General features: G+C 46.8%; 2 protein-coding genes across 2 annotated transcripts in view; one reads left to right on the top strand and one right to left on the bottom strand.

Annotated features, from left to right (window-relative positions):
* recql4 (RecQ helicase-like 4) overlaps positions 1–14,128 on the bottom strand; it is a 79,959-nt gene extending 65,831 nt beyond the window's left edge. Inside the window, 4 exon segments of the mRNA XM_038798622.1 lie at positions 141–253; positions 1,476–1,509; positions 4,505–4,633; positions 13,958–14,128. Of these exon segments, the coding sequence (XP_038654550.1) occupies positions 141–253; positions 1,476–1,509; positions 4,505–4,588 (231 nt within the window). The 5' untranslated portion in view covers positions 4,589–4,633; positions 13,958–14,128.
* Positions 14,129–17,429: 3,301 nt separating this feature from the next.
* Positions 17,430–18,404, top strand: LOC119965656 (guanylyl cyclase-activating protein 1-like). Its single transcript, XM_038796423.1, has one exon. It carries the CDS (start codon positions 17,644–17,646, stop codon positions 17,974–17,976), a length of 333 nt encoding a protein of 110 aa, XP_038652351.1. The 5' UTR covers positions 17,430–17,643; the 3' UTR covers positions 17,977–18,404.
* Positions 18,405–20,397: the final 1,993 nt, after the last annotated feature.

Raw genomic sequence — 20,397 nt, 5'->3', positions numbered from 1 at the left:
CCCAGATAGAATGAGACAGAGCATTGTGACTAAGAGGTCTTGATCATCACTGTAGTCAAGTCTATCAAGAAAATTCTAAACAGAAGAAAAATTAGGCAAAGAGCCAGAGAAAACCGACATAATTCAGAAACTAGACTCACCTTCTCCTCATCTTGGTTAGTTTTTCTCCCAGAATCTAAATGTGCACTTTGATTGTTCTCTGCATTATGTCCTTCCCTATTTTGCTTGATAGTTCTGTACTCTCTGTACAATTCTGAGAATTCAGAAAGTATTCATTATCAGTACGGCCAGTGGTATAAATCTATATTGATGATGGAATTAGTATACCAAACAAGTTCAATCCAATCAGACAGCCATCATCCACTGGATACTTTTCTTTCAGTTCGTGTCTCTGGCCCATTGTCCAGGCGAGAAAGAAACTGGATGTTTAGATCCTCATTATACGCACACTACAATTATTAAAATGAACAAATAAGACAAACTGTAATTTGGAAAAATTCAGACAATTTTTGAAAGGACCCAATTATTGTGTTAGGATTTCTAGAAAGTCAGTTAATTGGTGAATTGACTTGTGGCATGTATGAGCGACACAAAGCAGGAAACCCAGAGGTGAATTTCATGACTTTTATCAACGCAGGTTTTCTGCAGCAAAGAACGAGAGTCCAGGTGGCTATGTTACTTTCCCAGTTCCAGGGGTCAGGACGTTTGCTCCTCCACCCACTCGCATGTCTCCCTTCTTCTCTACTTCCAGTTTTGAAACCACAATTCACAGGGTTACTGCTTCACTTTACTGCTTCTACCTTTCAAACACCAAATCATCCAACCTGTCTTCAGCCACACTAAAGCCCACATTCGCATCACGCCTATCCATGCCGAGCTTTGATGGTTTCCCATATCAGAGAGTCAAGATCCACTCTTCCATTCGCATGATCTCACCCGTCTCTACCTCTAGCATCATGTGAACACCCTTGGGCCTCCAACACCATCTCTTTTTTCTCCCCATGGTCCCTGTGCTCCAACATCATCAGTGGCTCCAAGATACTTCAGCTTTCTCCCTGGAATTGTGTCTTTGCCTCACAACCTTACCGGCTCCCTTCTTTTAACATCTCCTCCTCAACTTTCTCCCTTTCCTTTTGTGGCCCAATAGCTACAGGGTCAGGTTTACCTCTGGTTTATACATCTACTGAGCAGCACATTCACGTTATTGTATAAGAAGCAACACAATACATTAATGAGGAGCTGTTCTTTGTGACAAAAACCTAGAGGTCAGAATAACACTTGACCCAGAAGAAATTGGAAAGATCAGCAAGGAGAAATATTGCAGATGTCATTTTCGTTTTCATGAAATGTGCATCCTCCAGCTTCCCCAGAGCAAAACGAAAAGGATTCCATTTATTCTCCGCCTTCCCACCCATCCATTCCCAAAAACCTCCGCATTGAGGAAACAGCACGTATTCCTTTCATTCATGACTTACTTTGAGTCTCCTCTGAAGCACTGGCCACATCCACCTGAATGAGGGGAAAATTAAGGAATAGTAAGTTTTTCTGTCTCGACACAGAACCATGCTTGTTTCTCACACCGCTCCACAAAATTTTAAAAACTAGAATTTAGAATATTTGATGACCTATGGCTACTTGATGCTATGGTTACATTACTTAGACCCACAATTCTGCAGCATCATAACAAAGTACCAACAATCATACAGAATCAAAGGTTTGAAATATCATGAATGATCTGTAAATTTTCAGACCACATCAAGTTACTTAGTGACCAGTGATGTAGATAAGTGTAAAAACTTTTAATTAAAACAAATAATAATAAAAATAATCGTTATTGCCACAAGTAGGTTTACATTAACACTGCAATGAAGTTACTGTGAAAAGCCCCTAGTTGCCACACTCCACCTCCTGTTCGGGTTCAAAGAGGGAGAATTCAGAATGTCAAATTCACCTAACAAGCACATCTTTTGTGACTTGTGGGAGGAAACCCTAGCAGACACAGGGAGAACGTGTAGACTCCGCACAGTGACCCAAGCCGGTAATTGAACCTGGGACCCTGGTGCTGTGAAGCCAGAGTGTTAACCACTATGCTACCTTGCCACCCAAGAAAAAGATGGAATTCAAATTAAACAGTATTAAGCTCGAGGAAACAATACAAGGGTTAAATTATTAGAACAGTACATATGTGCGTTCTGAAAGGACAAATTGGATGCACAAGTAATGATACACCTGAGAATCAAAAGTAATTTGAAGTTGTATCTGGCTTTGGTGAGACAGAATGTGGAGTTCTGTACTCAGCTTTGGACTCCATACGACAATGTGATGGAAGAGTATTTCCAAGAAAGTTCCAAGACAGACTCCTAAACTTGAGAAGGGAGAGTTATGCAGAAAGATTGCATACTTTGGAACATCACCTTCTTCAAAATGGAAAACATGGGCAACAGTATTTGAGAAAATCTTTACAAGTGGTCTGGTTTAGCTCACTTGGCTAGATGACTGGTTTGTGATGCAGAGCGAGGCCAGCAGCATGGGTTCAATTCCCGTACCAGCCGAGGTCATTCATGAAGCCCCCGCCTTCTCAACCTTGCCCCCCGCCTGAGGTGCGGTGACCCTCAGGTTTAATCACCACCAGTCAGCTCTCCCCATCAAAGGGGAAAGCAGCCTATAGTCACCTGGGGCTATGGTGACTTTACCTTACCTACAGATGAAGTAGATCAAGGGCATAGAACTGAAGAACTGAGGACATATTCAGTGCTAAGGGTTTCAAAAAATAAGTCAAGACAGCAAATTATAAGTTCATACATTCATAAGATATGGGAGCAGAATTAGGCCATTTGGACCATCGGGTCTGCCCCGCCATTGGATCATGGCTGATCTCATCATGGTCTTAACTCCACCATCCTGCCCGTTCTCCATAACCCTTCAGCCCATTACCAATTACAAATCTGTCTAACTCCTCCTTAAATGTATTCACTGTCCCAGCATCCACCGCACTCTGAGTTAGTGAATTCCACAAATTACAACCCTTTAGGAGTAGTTTGTCCTCTTATTCTAAGACTACGACCTCACATTCTAGAATGTCCCACAAGAGGAAGCATTCGCTCCACGTCTACTTCATCCATACCTTATACCTCAGTTTGATCGCCCCTCATTCTTCTAAATTCGAGCATAGGACTAAACTGTTCAGTCTCTTCATACGACCAAGCCCTCATCTCTGGAATCAACTGAGTGAACCTGGTCTGAACTGCCTCCAAAGTCTCTACATCTTTCCTCAAATAAGGGGAACACAACTGTGCACAATACACCAGCAAAACTTCATTGCAGTGTTAGTGTAAGTCTGCTTGTGACACTAATAAGATTATTAGGTGCGGTCTCACCAATACCTTGTACAGTTGCAACAACATTTCCTTACCTTTATGCTCTATCCTTTAGCTATAAATAACAACATTTCATTCGCTTTCTTTATTGTCTACTTAGCTGCATGCTAGTTTTCTGTGACTCTCAAACCCCAGATTCCTCTGCCATGGAGCACCATTATTGGGTCAACGGAAGCAAGGAAAAAAAGTTGGGGTGGGATTATAAACTATGGCAGGTTTTAAAAGATGACTTGATAAGCTCTGGTTAATAAATAGGATAAGGGTCAACAGCTGTGAACTCACAGTAAGCTCTTAAGCTCTTGTGGCTAAAGGGATATGGGGGGGGGGGGAAAATCAGGATATTGAACTTGATGATCAGCCATGATCATAATGAATAGCGGAGCAGGCTTGAAGGGCCAAATGGCCTCCTCCTGCTTCTATTTCCTATGTTTCTAAGAATCTGATAGGTGGAAGAAAAGGGTTAGAGAGTCCAGTGATCTACCATCCAAAATACAAGTTATTTATCCCAAAGAAATTGACTGAGGGTAACTTAAAAAGGTAACTCTTCACCACCACCCCTCCCCGGAGGGTACGTATCCGACTGAAGATTCTCTTTTGCTTCCTGGCTAGTTGCAGTCTGAGAACTTTGCCCCCATTCCCCCAAACTACGATAGGTTAATGGTTTTTCACCTAAACAGACTTGGGGAAAATTCTACGTCCGGGTGGATAACCGGTTGTCACCAAAAATAATTCCAAGTCCGAGTAGTTAACCAGTTGTCCTGACAAAGAGCATTGGTTAATGAGTTGCCACTCTGACATGTGCCTGTCCTTTGGCCCCAACAAGCTGTGGCCCACTCCCACGTTTGTGGCGGGCAGGGGGAGCTCCTGGGCCCGGTACAGAACAGTGAATACAATTCAAAAGATACTTCCCTGGTTGTGAAGGACTGGGGGAACGTTGTGAGGATATGAAAATCCAGGTAAATTATTTTTGAACGTCCAACGGCTTAGTCATCAGGCGATTTACTTTGCTTGCCATGGGGTAACGCTTACTGGAGGTTGTGACGACAGTGACTATAGGAGAGCTGCCACCTTAATCAGTTGAATAGCTTTTCAAAACTGTGACACTGGATTTGGGGTTCAGTGCTTACCTTAGTTGGCTTACGTCTGTGTTCCTGAAAGAACAAAGTCTCCCACTCCTTCAGCACAAGTTTTAATTCATTGTATCGATCCATTTCCCAACAGCTGACTGCACTGGTTCCTCTCAATCTTTCATGTTTCTATAGGGGAGGAGAAAACAACACAAAGAAGGCGGTTGATTAAATGCAATTGGGAGATTCAGAAATGTAAAACGGTATTTTTAGCAGAAACTAATTAAAATAATTCTTTATTACGATTCCAGACCCGACCAACATTTGCTAGGATACTGGATAGGAAACCCAGTCACTTTTTTTTTTAATTTGCAAAACTGAGGAAAGGATACTTTACTCCAGGAATGATTCCACGCACAAATATGGGATATGGTATATTAAAACAAACATTAATACAGTCTTAAACTACCTTATCACAGAAAAATATAGCTTACAAATACCAGTTAAACAATGTTCAACAATAAAATGAAGCACTGACTCCTAACTAATACCTCTTTTATCTCCAATCAAGCAAAACCCATCACAGGTCAAAAACCACTTTTAAATAAAGTTAGCACACACAGGATCATTTGCTGGCCTCTGGATAAAGAGATTTCTTCGAAAGACTGATTGAAAAGAGAGAGAGAGCGCGAGAGAGAGCGCGAGAGAGAGCGCGAGAGAGAGCGCGAGAGAGAGCGCGAGAGAGAGCGCGAGAGAGAGCGCGAGAGAGAGCGCGAGAGAGAGCGCGAGAGAGAGCGCGAGAGAGAGCGCGAGAGAGAGCGCGAGAGAGAGCGCGAGATCCTGTCAGATCAATTCTGAATCTGACAGCCTTCTGTAGAAGCTGCAGTTCAGTTTACAGCTAATCTAAAACCGACTGCTTGTACAAGTCCTGGCTCCTCCCATTAATTACTCCAATGACCTACTTATTTAAGTTTAAACACAATGTCTATAATTATCTACTCCCCTGAACTCACAACAAAAATCCATTAAGCCTTTTCCTTACAAACGTACGCATCTTTTGAAAGAAAGATGTTCTCATTTTTACAACATCTTAACTGCACCTTCTGCAGCCTCAAAGTCGGCCGTTTAAAACAGGATTTTTAAAACTGTGACTGCGGCAGGTATCTTTACACCCTAACCCAGGCATATCAACATTTACTGCAACAAATACATTTAATATAATATATAAACCAATTTCTTACATTCACCACACCTTTCACAATTCACATTAACAATGGCAGAGTGGGGATATGTACGGGCTGCATATTCTTACAGACGACAGAGCTTTGCAGATTTAGATGGCACAGTGGATAGTGAAGGTGGTTATATAAGATTACAAAAGGATCCTGAGCAATTGGGCCAATGAATGGCAGATGGAGTTTAATTTGAATAAATGTGAGGAGCATTTTGGTAGATTGAATCAGGGCAGGACCTAATCAGTTAATGGTAGGGAGTTGGGGAGAGTTACAGAACAAAGATCTAGGAGTACAGGTTCAGAGCTCCTTGAAGGTGAAATCGCAGGTGGGCAGGGTGGTGAAGAAGGCATTCAGCATGCAAGGTTTTATTGGTTAGAATATGGAATACAGGAGTTGGGACGTCTTGCTGAACAAAGAAAAGTACAGCACAGGAACAGGCCCTTCAGCCCTCCAAGCCCGTGCCGACCATGCTGCCCGTCTAAACTGAAATATTCTACGCTTCTCGAGTCCGTATCCCTCAATGCCCATTCTATTCATGTATTTGTCAAGATGCCCCTTAAACATCGCTATCGTCCCTGCTTCCACCACCTCCTCCAGCAGCGAGTTCCAGGCACCCTCTGTGTAAAAAGAACTTGCCTCGTACATCTCCTCTAAACTTTGCCCCTCGCACCTTAAACCTATGCCCACTAGTAATTGACCCCTCTACCCTGGGGAAAAGTCTCTGACTATCTGTCTATGCCCTCACAATTTTGTAGACCTCTACCAGGTCGCCCCTCAACCTCCGTTGTTCCAGTGAGAACAAACCAAGTTTATGCAACCTCTCATCATAGCTAATGCCCTCCACACCAGGCATTCTGGGAAATCCCTTCTGCACCCTCTCTAAAGCCTCCATACATTGGAAGAAAATAGACTTATCAGTGATAAGCAACATGGTTTTGTGCAGGGAAGGTCATGTCTTACAAACCTAATAGAATTCTTTGAGGAAGTGACAAAGTTAATTGATGAGGGAAGGGCTGTAGATGTCGTATACATGGACTTTAGTAAGGCGTTTGATAAGGTTTCCCATGGCAGGTTGAAGGAAAAAGTGAAGTCGTAAGGGGTTCAGGGTGTACTAGCTAGATGGATAAAGAACTGGCTGGGCAACAGGAGACAGAGTAGTGGTGGAAGGGAGTGTCTCAAAATGGAGAAAGGTGACTAGTGTTCCACAGGGAACCATGCTCGGATCACTGTTGTTTGTGATATACATAAATGATCTGGACGAAGGTATAAGTGGTCTGATGAGCAAGTCTGCAGATGATACTAAGATTGGTGGAGTTGCAGATAGCGAGGAGGACTGTCAGGGAATACAGCAAAATATAGATAGATTGGCGAGTTGGGCAGAGAAATGGCAGATGGAGTTCAATCCAGGCAAATGCGAGGTGATGCATTTTGGAAGATCTAATTCAAGAGCGGACTATACGGTCAATGGAAGAGTCCTGCGGAAAATTGATGTACAGAGATCTGAGAGTTCAGGTCCATTGTACCCTGAAGGTGGCAACACAGGTCGATAGAGTGGTCAAGAAGGCGTACAACATGCTTGCCTTCATCGGACGGGGTATTGAGTACAATAGTCAGCAGGTCATGTTACAGTTGTATAGGACTTTGGTTAGGCCACATTTGGAATACTGCGTGCAGTTCTGGTCGCCACATTACCAGAAGGATGTGGATGCTTTAGAGAGGGTGCAGAGGAGGTTCACCAGGATGTTGCCTAGTATGGAGGGTGCTAGCTATGAAGAAAGGTTGAGTAGATTAGGATTGTTTTCATTGGAAAGACAGAGGTTGAGGGGGGACCTGATTGAGGTCAACAAAATTATGAGTGGTATGGACAGGGTGGATAGCAACAAGCTTTTTCTAAGAGTCGGGGTGTCAATTACAAGGGGTCATGATTTCAAGGTGAGAGGGGGAAAGTTTAAGGGAGATGTACGTGGAAAGTTTTTTTACGCAGAGGGTGGTGGGTGCATGGAACGCTTTGCCAGCGGAGGTGGTAGAGGCGGGCACGATAGCATCATTTAAGATGCATCTGGACAGATATATGAACGGGCGGGGAAACAGAAAGAAGTAAATCCTTGGAAAATAGGCAACAGGTTTAGATAAAGGATGTGGATCGGCACAGGCTGGGAGGGCCGAAGGGCCTGTTCGTGTGCTGTTAGTTTCTTTGTTCCTTTGTTACATCCTTCTGGTAGTGTGGCGACCAAAATTGAACACTATACTCCAAGTGTGGCCTAACTAAGGTTCTATACAGCTGCAACATGACTTGCCAATTTTTATACTCAATGCCCCGGCCAATCAAGGCAAGCATGCCGTATGCCTTCTTGACTACCTTCTCCACCTGTAAAGTGACCTCTGGACCTCTACACCTAGATCTCGGACTGTCAATATTCTTGAGGGTTCTTCCATTCACTGTATATTCCCTACCTGCATTAGACCTTCCAAAATGCATTACCTTACATTTGTCCGGATTAAATTCCATCTGCCATATCTCCGCCCAAGTCTCCAAACAATTTAAGTCCTGCTGTATCCTCTGACATTCCTCATCGCTATCCACAATTCCACCAACCTTTGTGTCGTCCGCAAACTTACTAATCAGATCAATTACATTTTCCTCAAAATAATTTATATATACTACGAACAAGGTCCCAGCACTAATCCCTGCGGAACACCACTAGTCACAGCCCTCCAATCAGAAAAGCACTCTTCCAATGCTACTCTCTGTCTTCCATGACCTAACCAGTTCTGTATCCATCTTGCCAGCTCACCTCTGATCCCGTGTGACTTTGCCTTTTGTACCAGTCTGCCATGAGGGACCTTGTCAAAGGCCTTACTGAAGTCCATGTAGACAACATCCACTGCCCTACCTGCATCAATCATCTTTCTGACCTCCTCGAAAAACTCCATCAAGTTAGTGAGACACAACCTCCCCTTCACAAAACCGTGCTGCCTCTCGCTAATATGTCCACTTGCTTCCAAATGGGAGTAGATCCTGTCTCTAAAGAATTCTCTCCAGTAACTTCCCTACCATTGACGTAAGGCTTACCGGCCTGTAGTTCCCTGGATTATCCTTGCTACCCTTCTTAAACAAAGGAACAACATTGGCTATTCTCCAGTCCTGGCTATTCTCCAGTGCTCTGGGACATCACCTGAAGAGAGTGAGGATCCAAAGATTCCTGTCAAGGCCTCAGCAATTTCCTCTCTTGCCTCCTTCAGTATTCTGGGGTAGATCCTATCAGCCCCTGGGAGCTTATCCACCTCAATATTTTTCAAGTTGTAAGTTTTTGAAGTGTTACAAAACATTGGTAAGACCACACATAGAATACTGTGTTCAGTTCTGGTCACCCTATTATAGGAAGGACATTGTTAAACTAGAAAGAGTGCAGAAGAGATTTACGAGGAAGCTGCCAGGACTTGATGGTCTGAGTTATAAGGAGAGAATGGAGAGGCTGGCACCTTTTCCCCTCGAGTGTAGGAGGCTCAGGGGTGATCTTATAAAAGGTCTATAAAATAATGAGGAGCATAGTTAAGGTAGATAGTCGACATCTTTTCCCAAAGGTAGAGGAGTCCAGAAGCAAAGGAATAGGTTTTTAAGGTGAGAGGAGAGATGGAAAAGAGATCAGAGGGGAATTTTCTTCAGAGTGGTGAGCATCTGGAACAGGTAGAGAAGGGTACAATCTTGTCCTTTTAAAAGCATTTAGACAGTTATATGGGAAAGCTGGGTATTGAGGGATATGGGCCAAGTGCAGGCAAATGGGACTAGCTCAGTGAATGAAACTGGGCAGCATGGACAAGCTAGGCTGAAGGGCCTGTTTCCATGCTGTAAATATCTATGGCTCTAGGTGATCTCAATCCAGGTGATGGTCCTTGTAATGACTTAGACCAGGCCTTTGAGATTGGCCAATTGCAATAAGAGTTTCCTGATTAGTGGGTCAATCGGGGAACCTCTTCTTGGATATAACAGGGAGTGTCAGATCCTCCTCATTCCCAGTGTAGACAGCGAGCTGAATGCACTCCCAGTGTAGACAGCGAGCTGAATGCACTCCCAGTGTAGACAGCGAGCTGAATGCACTCCCAGTGTAGACAGCAAGCTGAATGCACATGGTTGTACTGCTGTTGGTTTTGTAAATAAAAGGGATTCTGGTGAAGGGACTTCTGCCTCTGTGGACTTATTTCAGTGGCGACGAGGAAAAAGGAATGACCCAAAGGAACCTGCTCATTATCAGCCACCACATACTAAGGGTAAGCCACTGACAGGCAAAATGCATTTATTTGGGAAGTTGGATTCTTTTGACCGTGCAGTGGAAGACTGGGCCCAATATGTAGAGCGGATGAAGTACTTTTTCAGAGCGAACGATATAGTTCCAGATGAAAAGCAATGGGTGTGAAGGGTAAGATCCTGGCATGGAGAGAGGATTGGCTGACTGGCAGAAGGCAGAGTGTGGGGATAAAGGGGTCTTTTTCAGGATGGAAGCCGGTGACTAGAGATGTGCCTCAGGGGTCTGTGCTGGGACCACAACTTTTCACAATATACATTAATGATCTGGAAGAAGGAACTGAAGGCACTGTTGCCAAGTTTGCAGATGATACAAAGATCTGTAGAGGGACAGGTAGTATTGAGGAAGCAAGAGGGCTGCAGGAGGATTTGGACAGACGAGGAGAGTGGGCAAAGAAGTGGCAAATGAAATACAATGTGGAAAAGTGTGAGGTTATGCACTTTGGAAGGAGGAATTTAGGCATAGAATATTTTCTAAATGGGGAAATGCTTCGGAAATCAGAAGAACAGAGGGACTTGGGAGTCCTTGTTCACGATTCTCTGAAGGTTAACGTGCAGGTCCAGTCGGCATGTCAACAGGACTAGAATACAAGACCAGGAATGTACTTCGGAGGCTGCAAAAGGCTCTGGTCTGATCCCATTTGGAGTATAGTGAGCAGTTTTGGTCCCCATATCTGAGGAAGGATATGCTGGCCTTGGAAAGGGTCTAGAGGAGGTTCACAAGAATGATCTTTGGAATGAAGAGCTTGTTGTATTAGGAACGGTTGAGGACTCTGGTTCTGTACTAGTTGCAAGTTTAGAAGGATAAGGTGGGAATCTCATTGAAACTTACAGGATACTGCAAGGCCTGGATAGAGTGGACGTAAGGAGGATGTTTCCACTTGTAGGAAAAACTAGAACCAGAGGCACCCACCATCTCAGACTAAAGGGACAATACTTTAAAACAGAGATGAGGCGGAATTTTTTCAGCTAGAGGGTGGTGAATCTGTGGAACACTTTGCCGCAGAAGGCTGTGGAGGCCAAGTCACTGAGTGCCTTTAAGACAGAGAGGTTCCTGATTAGTAAGGGGATCAGGGGTTATGGGGAGAAGGCAGGAGAATGGGGATGAGAAAAATATCAGCCATGAATGATTGAATAGTGGAGCAGATTCGATGGGCCGAGTGGCCTAATTTCTGCTCCTATGTCTTATGATCATTCTGCTGACCATGTGTGAACCGGCAGCTTTTGCCATTATGCGCAGTCTCATGTTTCTGGAGGCACCGGTCACGAAAACTTGCAAGCAATTGATGGATTTAGTAAAGGAGTACCATGGCCCTAAGCCACCTCTGATTCTGCGAAGGTACCGGCTTTACTCAGCATTCTGAGACACTGGGGAGTCAGTCACTGATTTTTTTAAACAAGATTAAGACTATGAGCAGAGGCTTGCGAATTTGGCCTGACGCTAAATGAGATGCTCCGAGACCAATTGGTGTGCCAAATAAATAACTTAGTAATACAAAAACATCCGTTAGTAGAGGCCGAGCTGGATTGCAAACCAGCATTGCAGCTGGCTTTGTCCTTAGAAAAAGCTGCAAGCTGCGTGCTTCATGAGTGACAGGGTACTCCGATGGAGGTGGACGCCCACACCAGTGCAAGAGACTACCACTGGGGGATAGCCAACTGCATAGCCACCCTCAGTAACGACTTGGATACTAAGGAATCCAGGCCCACTCGCAGAACCGCTCCCAAACAAGGGATATTAGGACCAGACCCTGCAACCTTTTTCCCAGCAAGGAATTGTCGTTGTTGCCAGAGTTCGGAGCCAAAGAGGAAAAATAGAGGTCCAAAACCAACATTTCGGAGAAGGAAACGTAGGCTGGGGTACAGGAGAATGCACACCCTGGAAGCCCCACCTACCTCCGACAAGGAACAACTAAACTGTGTAACAATGTAAGGGATTAAGGGTTATGGAGGAATTAAGGGTTATGGTGTTTGGGCCGGAAAGTGGAGCTGAGTCCACAAAAGATCAGCCATGATCTAATTGAATGGCGGAGCAGGCTCGAGGGGCCAGATGGCCTACTCCTGCTCCTAGTTCTTATGGTCTTATGTTCTAATGTGATGGAACTAAGTTTTGATACTCGAAGCATTTGTTGAAGGCCTACAACAAAGAATCATGTTTTTGAGAAGTGTGTGTATTCAGTCTGATTTGATCTTACAATTATGCATCCGATACTGGAATGCCATTCGTAGTCATGGAAACAGCTAGAGGGGAAGCCCTGCTAGACAGACATTAGTCAAGTTTCAATCTCCTCAGACAAAACCATTAGAGATCAAGTTCCAATACCGTAAAAGATGCACACACACAAAAGACTAAAGTGAATGAAATGTTATACTGCAGCAAATTTCATCCAATCTATACCGATACCCTTATCAGCTAATTGACAGGCATCTAACTGGGCAAACCAATAACAGGGTCCTCCAGGCAAAGGTTACCCAAAGATAAGCATCTCCTTAAAAGAGGTGTCAAGAAAGTTAGCCTTTGTTCTAACCAGCAAGACCTGGTCTGGTAGAGTTACTACCGTGGGCAGAATATTGTATACAGTTTAATAAATCTTTGTTCTACTGCCGCTGACTTCCTCAGGTTACTAATACCTCCAAGCCACTCGCCATCCAGTCTTGGAAATATATCACAGTTCTTTCACTGTCACTGGGTCTAAACTCTGGAACTTCCTCTCTAACAGCTCAGTGGGTAGACCTGCACCTCAGGGACTGCAGCCGTTCAAGGAAGCTCAGAAAGGGCAATAAATGCTGCCTCAGCCAGGGCCAGCACGGTAGCATAGTGGTTAGTACAGTTGCTTCACCAGGTCCAGGGTCGATTCCTGGCTTGGGTCACTGCGATGTCTGCACGTTCACCCAGTGTCTGGGTGGGTTTCCTCCGGGTGCCTCCCACAGTCCAAAGATAATAATCGCTTACTGTCACAAGTAAAGGTTACTGTGAAAAGCCCTAGTCGCCACATTCCGGCTCCAGGTTGGGGAGGCTGGTATGGGAATTGAATTTGCGCTGCTGGCACACTCCAAAGATGAGCGGGTTAGGTGGATTGGCCGCGCGAAGTGTCCAAAGAAAAAGGTTAAGTGGGGGTTACGGGGATAGATAGACACGTGGGTTTGAATAGGGTGCAGATTTGATGGGCCGAGTGGCCTCCTTCTGCACTGTAAATTCTATGATGATGCCCACATTCCCAGGAGTAGGCCTCAGTCACTCAGCATCATGTCTAAACAGTACTTGCAGCATTTTGGAAACACATTTCTTTTTTTTTTTAAATTTAGAATACCCAATTCATTTTCTCCAATTAAGGGGCAATTTAGCCTGGCCAATTTACCTACCCTGCACATTTTTGGGTTGTGGGGACGAAACCCACGCAAACACGGGGAGAATGTGCAAACTCCACACGGACAGTGACCCAGAGCCGGGATCGAACCTGGAACCTCGGCGCCGTGAGGCAGCAGGGCTAACCCACTGCGCCGCCCTGGAAACACATTTCTTGAGTGATGCATGATCAATTGCACAAAGACGAGAGTTGGATGCAATCGAGGCTTTAATACACTAAGATGTGTGGCCTCCGACAGCACCTGGCGAAATGGCTGCTGTACAGGGAACACACATATTTATACTCTGCCTACTGGGTGGAGCCAGCAGGCAGGAACCTACCCTTGTACCTGTAGTACAGGGGCCTTACCACAAATCACCTAATATATACATCAGTGGTGACTACCACATTGAGAAAGGTGAACACGGAAGGGAGGTAGGTGTAAAAACATTAAATTGATAGAAGGCTAGAAATTAGACCTGGAATGAGAATCCAGGCAGAGAGGTTATCAGTGAGGGGAGGATTTACTGAAATGTTGTGGAGATGCCGGTTGGACTGGGGAGACCAGATTAATACCATTCACCCGAGGAAGGAGCAGTGCTCCGAAAGCTAATGATTCCAAACAAACCTCTTGGACTTTAACCTGGCTGCTGTGAGACTTCTTGAAATGATGGGCTCAGGGCTGCCAGTCCGTCTCCATGGTAACCGGCCCTGGACACGGCCTCCCTCAGCGCGCCTTCCCGGCCCCACAATGGCCAGACCCGGACTCACGATTCCGCCGGTGGAGTGGGGGGGGGGGGGGGGGGGGGTTAATGGTTGATCGGCGGCCTGTTCTACCCTGGAGGAAGTCTCGGTGCCGGGCACATCCGAATCTCCCGCCTTTCCAGTCAGCTGACTGACTGGCGCGCGCAGCCTGGAGGAGCGGGGGCGGGGCTCCGAGTGAGGTGGCGAAGCTGCGAGTGCAGGGTCGGAGCGGCGAGGGGGCGGGACGGAGCGGCGAGGGGGCGGGACGGAGCGGCGAGGGGGCGGGACGGAGCGGCGAGGGGGCGGGACGGAGCTCCGAGGAGGGGGCGGGGCGGAGCTCCGAAGGGGCGGGGCGTTGCTCCGAGGGGCGAAGCTCCGAGTGTGAGGAGGGGCTCCGAGCGGGGCGGAACTCAAGGGGGGGCGGTGCGTGGCTCCGAGTGAGGGCGGAGCTCTGTGGGGCGGGGCGGAGCTCCGAGTGAGGGCGGAGCTCTGTGGGGCGGGGCGGAGCTCCAATTGAGGGGGCGGGGCAGGGCTCCGAGGGGGGGGTGGAGCTCCGAGGGGGGGGGGGAGCTCCGAGTGAGGGGGCGGAGCGCCGAGGGGGGGGGGGCAGGGCTCCGAGGGGGGGGGGGGGGAGCTCCGAGGGGGGGGTGGAGCTCCGAGGGGGGGGGTGGAGCTCCGAGGGGGGGGGGGGGGGTGCTGCTCCGAGGGGGGGGGGTGGAGCTCCGAGGGGGGGGGGAGCTCCGAGTGAGGGGGCGGAGCGCCGAGGAGGGGGCGGAGCTCAGAGTGGAAGGAGCGGAGCTCGGGGCGGGGAGCCGCAGCATTGGATACCCGGCCCTGCCTGTAGGTCAGAGTTTCAGGTAGGCCTGACCAGGTAAGGATGGCAGAGTTTAACATGAGCTCCGCCCAGGACTAGCTTCATATTTATACTCTAGCTTTTTTTCATTCAATTCAACTTTGCTCCAGCCACCAGTGTGATTTGCGCCCATGGCCCCAGACTTCATAAGATTTAGGAGTAGAATTAGGCCATTTGGCCCCTCGAGTCTGTTCTGCCATTTGATCAGATCATGGCAGATCTCATCCTGGCCTGAATTTCACCATCCTGGATATTCCCCACAATCCTTCAACCCATTACCAATTAGAAACCTGTCCAACCCCTCAAATGTACTGACTGCTCCAGCTTCCACCACACTCTGTAGTGAATTCCACAAATTCACAACCCTTTGGGAGAAGTAGTTTCTCCTCAACTCAGTTTTAAATTTGCTCCCACATATTTGAAGACTTTGACCTCTTCTAGTATGCCCCACAAGTAGCACAGTGGTTAGCACAGTTGCTTCACAGCGCCAGGGTCCCAGGTTCAATTCTCAGCTTTGATCACTGTCTGTGCGGAGTCTGCACATTCTCCCAGTGTCTGCGTGGGTTTCCTCCCGGTGCTCCGGTTTCCTCCCACAGTCCAAAGATGTGTACGTTAGGTGAATTCGACATTCTAAATTCTCATTTTGTGTACCCGAAAATAAACACCCGAATAAGCACCTTATCTGGGCAGCACGGTAGCATGGTGGTTAGCATAAATGCTTCACAGCTCCAGGGTCCCAGGTTCGATTCCCGGCTGGGTCAATGTCTGTGCAGAGTCTGCACGTCCTCCCCGTGTGTGCGTGGGTTTCCTCCCGGTGCTCCGGTTTCCTCCCACAGTCCAAAGATGTGCGGGTTAGGTGGATTGGCCATGCTAAATTGCCTGTAGTGTCCTAAAAAGTAAGGTTAAGGGGGGGGTTGTTGGGTTACGAGTATAGGGTGGATATGTGGGTTTGAGTAGGGTGATCATTGCTCGGCACAACATCGAGGGCCGAAGGGCCTGTTCTGTGCTGTACTGTTCTATGTTCTATGTTGCCACGAGGGGATTTTCACATTAACTTCATTGCAGTGTTAATGTAAGCCTACTTGTGACACTAATAAAAATTAGATTATTAAAGAGGAAGTACACTCCACATTATCTATACCTTTTATATATCTCAATTAAATTTTTTGATTGTCTTTATTGTCACAATTAGGCTCATATTAACACTGCAGTGAAGTTACTGTGAAAATCCCCCCGTCACCACATTCCGGCACCTGTTAGGGTACACGGAGGGAGAATTCAGAATGGCCAATTCTAACAGTACGCCCTGAACAGGCGCCGGAATGTGGCGACTAGGGGCTTTTCACAGTAACTTCATTTGAAGCCTACTTGTGACAATGTGATTTTCATTTCATAACATGTGGGAGGAAACCGGAGCACCCAGAGGAAACCCTTGCAGACACGGGGAGAATGTGCAGACTCCGCACAGACAGTGACCCAAGCCAGGAATCGAACCTGGGACCCTGGTGCTGTGAAGCAACAGTGCTACCCACTGTGCTACCATGTCAATCTTTCCTCATTCTTCTGGGTCCTCTGGGCTTATAAGAGCCAATTCCCTGACCCTGGCTGCAGGGAGACATCATCGTGGATGTTACACAGTGTCTCTTTTATACCTACAGAACCTGTTTGTTCCCCTGACAATTGAATCCTTGACCACTATAGCCCTGCTATTCTTCCTTCTCCACTCTTGTGCAGCAGACTCAGTGTGATGAAGGTAACGGCCACTGGTTTACCGTGCTTGCTCATCTCCCCTTTTATACAAGACGTGTGGAAAATGCCCCATGATGGAGGTAACGTAGGACGATCTGGTTTTGATTATTCAAGAGGTAAATTTTTAAAGTTTTATCTTTCTGAAATTTGTTCACAGGCCGTAGAGCGAAAAAAATAACTGAAATATGGTTCTTCACACAAATAAAGATGAGGGACCAAGATTTATTTTCATTCCAGGGTTTAAAGACTAAAACTGATTGCTTGGTCTATCTGCTGTTCTGATGCCAGCTGATGTTTCTTATGGACAGACAGATCCCAAGGTGGAACCTGACTTTATAGATCCAAACTTTAACATTAACCAAAATTAACCACCATACTCCTTCAATACCTTTACAGATATATACAGATTTGGAAGGATAACAAGTTACAAAACCTTTTCATACTGTACAATTCATGTAAACCAGTAGGCAAACTGTGGTCAGACACACCACACATGGTTTCAAAGTGAGATGCCACCCAACTCATGGATTTCTCATGAATTCCCCCCAGATGCTGGTAATAGAGCGCAGCGGTTAGCACTGCTGCCTCTCAGGGTCCTGGGTTCAATTCCGGCCTTCAGTGACTGTGTGGAGTTTGCACGTTCTCCCCGTATCTGCGTGGGTTTCCTCCGGGTGCTCCTGTTTCCTCCCACAGACCAAAGATGTGCAGGTTAGGTGGATTGCTTCTTGGTGTCCAAGGATGTGCAGGTTAAATGGGAATACAGGTGCACTGGGATAGGGTGGGCCTGGGTAGGATGTTCTTTCAGAGTGTTGGCGCAGACCAGATGGGACAAGTGGCCTCCTTCACTGTGGAACATCCACGATGCTGCCTTTTCTCCAGGGATTTCACTGAAGTTACTGTAGGAGTTGGGGGTAACTCTGTGGCGATTCCAGGAACATGTATTTTAATAGGACGGCTACATTAACTTCATGGAATATGTGGCTGCTCTTAGCTTAGTCCTCAGAGGTAAAATGGAACAGAAACGGCGCTGGTACTTCAAGCTCTATGACATGGATGGCAGTATCGACAGGCATGAATTACTCAACATAATTAAGGCTATTCATGCCATTAATGGTTGTGAACAGGAAGAGTTCACAAATCAGGTCTTTGACAGTATTGATATCAATGGAGATGGGGAACTTTCTCTTGAAGAGTTTCTTGAAGGAGCAAAGAAAGACAAACAGTTTTCTGACGTGAAAATGAATAGTCTGGATCTCACTCATATTGTTACTATGATCCATAACCCAAGGTGCAGTATGTAAAATGGAGGAAACGGACGGAATATCAGACAAGCACCAAAATATCATCCAGAACCTATTATTTGGTCACAAGGAAAAAAAACCCCACACACACAGAGCATCACAGAATTACACTTGAACATCACTCTTAAATTCACAATTAGACTTGGAATAGAAACCACTTACTTCAAAAGAAAAAGAACATGCACGATGCTGAGCAAGTCATAGATAGAGCGTTCAGTGAGGTCACACTGTCGGTGAAGATTGAACAGGCAGAAAGGGCATGGGTGACCAGGCAGGCAGAGGAAGACGGGTAGTACAGGAGTCCCCTGTGGACATCATCCTTTCTGACTTCTTACTGTGCTCACCCCAGTCCAACGCCGGCATCTCCACATCATGGCTACCATTGACACCGCAAACTGCCGGCTCAAAGTGGAGAGGATCTCCAGGAAGATCGCGCATATAGACACTGACATTCAGTTTCTACAAAGATGCAAAAAAGCAGACAAGATCCCGAAAGGACTACAGATCAAAAACCCACTCAAGTCGACTTACAACACAGACTACGCTGAAAGACTCTGCCACCGCACCTCTGTCACACTCCTCAAACACCTCGTACACCAACTCTACAGCAGTCGACGCAACCTGGAAACCAAGAGAGAGGCCATATTCTCAACTTGCGCTCAGGACACAGCAGACCAGCTGCGGAACACCGCCAAACAGATGAGACAGCAATACTATGCCACCTACATGCACACCAAGAACAGGAAGCTTGAGAAACTTGGCATCACCACCAGCAGCAATCAAGCTTCTCCCGGTACAACAGTCGAAAACAATACAGGGAAATCCATTGTCAACTTGTCAGACTACACCCTTCAACCAGACGAAATCGAAGTCCTCAGCAGAGGGCTCAATTTCTGCACCACCACCAAAATGGACCCCATCAGTCTCGCGGCAGATACGGAGGAATTCATCAGGCGAATGAGGCTCCGGGAATTCTTCCACAGACCCCAAGAGGCCGACAGCGAACCCAGGGACACGACCAATGAACCGGAACAGCAGACCGCGAGATCTGCAGTGCAGCAACCGAAAAGGAAAGAGTCAAATTGGACCCCTCCGGAAGGCCGCTGCCCTAGACTCGACATGTATGCTCAAGCCGTCAGAAGTCGTGTCAATGCCAGATTCATCACTCGCAATCACAAGGCAGCCTCAAACGTCACCCAAGCACAACGCAACGCCATCCGCACTCTCAAGACCAACCGCAACATCGTCATCAAACCAGCAGACAAAGGAGGGGCCACCGTCATACTGAACAGAACAGACTACTGCAAAGAAGTATACCGACAACTCGACAACCAGGAACACTACAGGCAGTTACCCGCAGATCCAACCAAGGAACACATCCGCCAACTCAGCAGACTGATCAAGACCTTAGATCCAGACCTTCAGAACACCCTACGTGCTCTCATCCCACGTAATCCCCGCATTGGAGATCTCTACTGCCTCCCGAAAATACACAAGGCCAACACACCAGGCCGTCCTATCGTTTCAGGCAATGGGACCCTGTGTGAGAACCTCTCTGGCCACATCGAGGGCATCTTGAAACCCATCGTACAAGGTACACCCAGCTTCTGTCGCGACACGACGGACTTCCTACAGAAACTCAGCACCCATGGACCAGTTGAACCAGGAACATTCCTCGTCACAATGGATGTCTCGGCACTCTACACCAGCATCCCCCATGACGACGGCATTGCTGCAACAGCCTCAGTCCTCAACACCGACAACTGCCAATCTCCAGACGCAATTCTGCAACTCATCCGTTTCATTCTAGACCACAACGTCTTCACCTTCGACAACAAATTCTTCATCCAGACGCACGGAACAGCCATGGGGACCAAATTTGCACCTCAATATGCCAACATCTTCATGCACAAGTTTGAACAGGACTTCCTCACCACACAGGACTTTCAACCGATGCTATACACCAGATACATCGATGACATTTTTTTCCTTTGGACCCACGGCGAGACATCACTGAAACGACTACACGATGACATCAATAAGTTCCATCCCACCATCAAACTCACCATGGACTATTCTCCAAATTCAGTTCCATTCTTGGACACACTCGTCTCCATCAAGGACGGTCACCTCAGCACCTCGCTTTACCGCAAGCCCACAGATAATCTCACGATGCTCCACTTCTCCAGCTTTCACCCGAAACACATTAAAGAAGCCATCCCCTATGGACAAGCCCTCCGTATACACAGGATCTGCTCAGACAAGGAGGAGCGCAACAGACACCTACAGATGCTGAAAGATGCCCTCGTACGAACGGGATATGGCGCTCGACTCATTGATCGACAGTTCCACCGCGCCACAGCAAAAAACCGCACCGACCTCCTCAGAAGACAAACACGGGACACCACTGACAGAGTACCC

Source organism: Scyliorhinus canicula, chromosome 5, assembly GCF_902713615.1.
Source record: "Scyliorhinus canicula chromosome 5, sScyCan1.1, whole genome shotgun sequence".
NCBI lineage: Eukaryota > Metazoa > Chordata > Chondrichthyes > Carcharhiniformes > Scyliorhinidae > Scyliorhinus > Scyliorhinus canicula.
The sequence above is the reverse complement of the archived record's forward strand: the minus strand, read 5'-3'. Positions and strand labels throughout refer to the sequence as shown.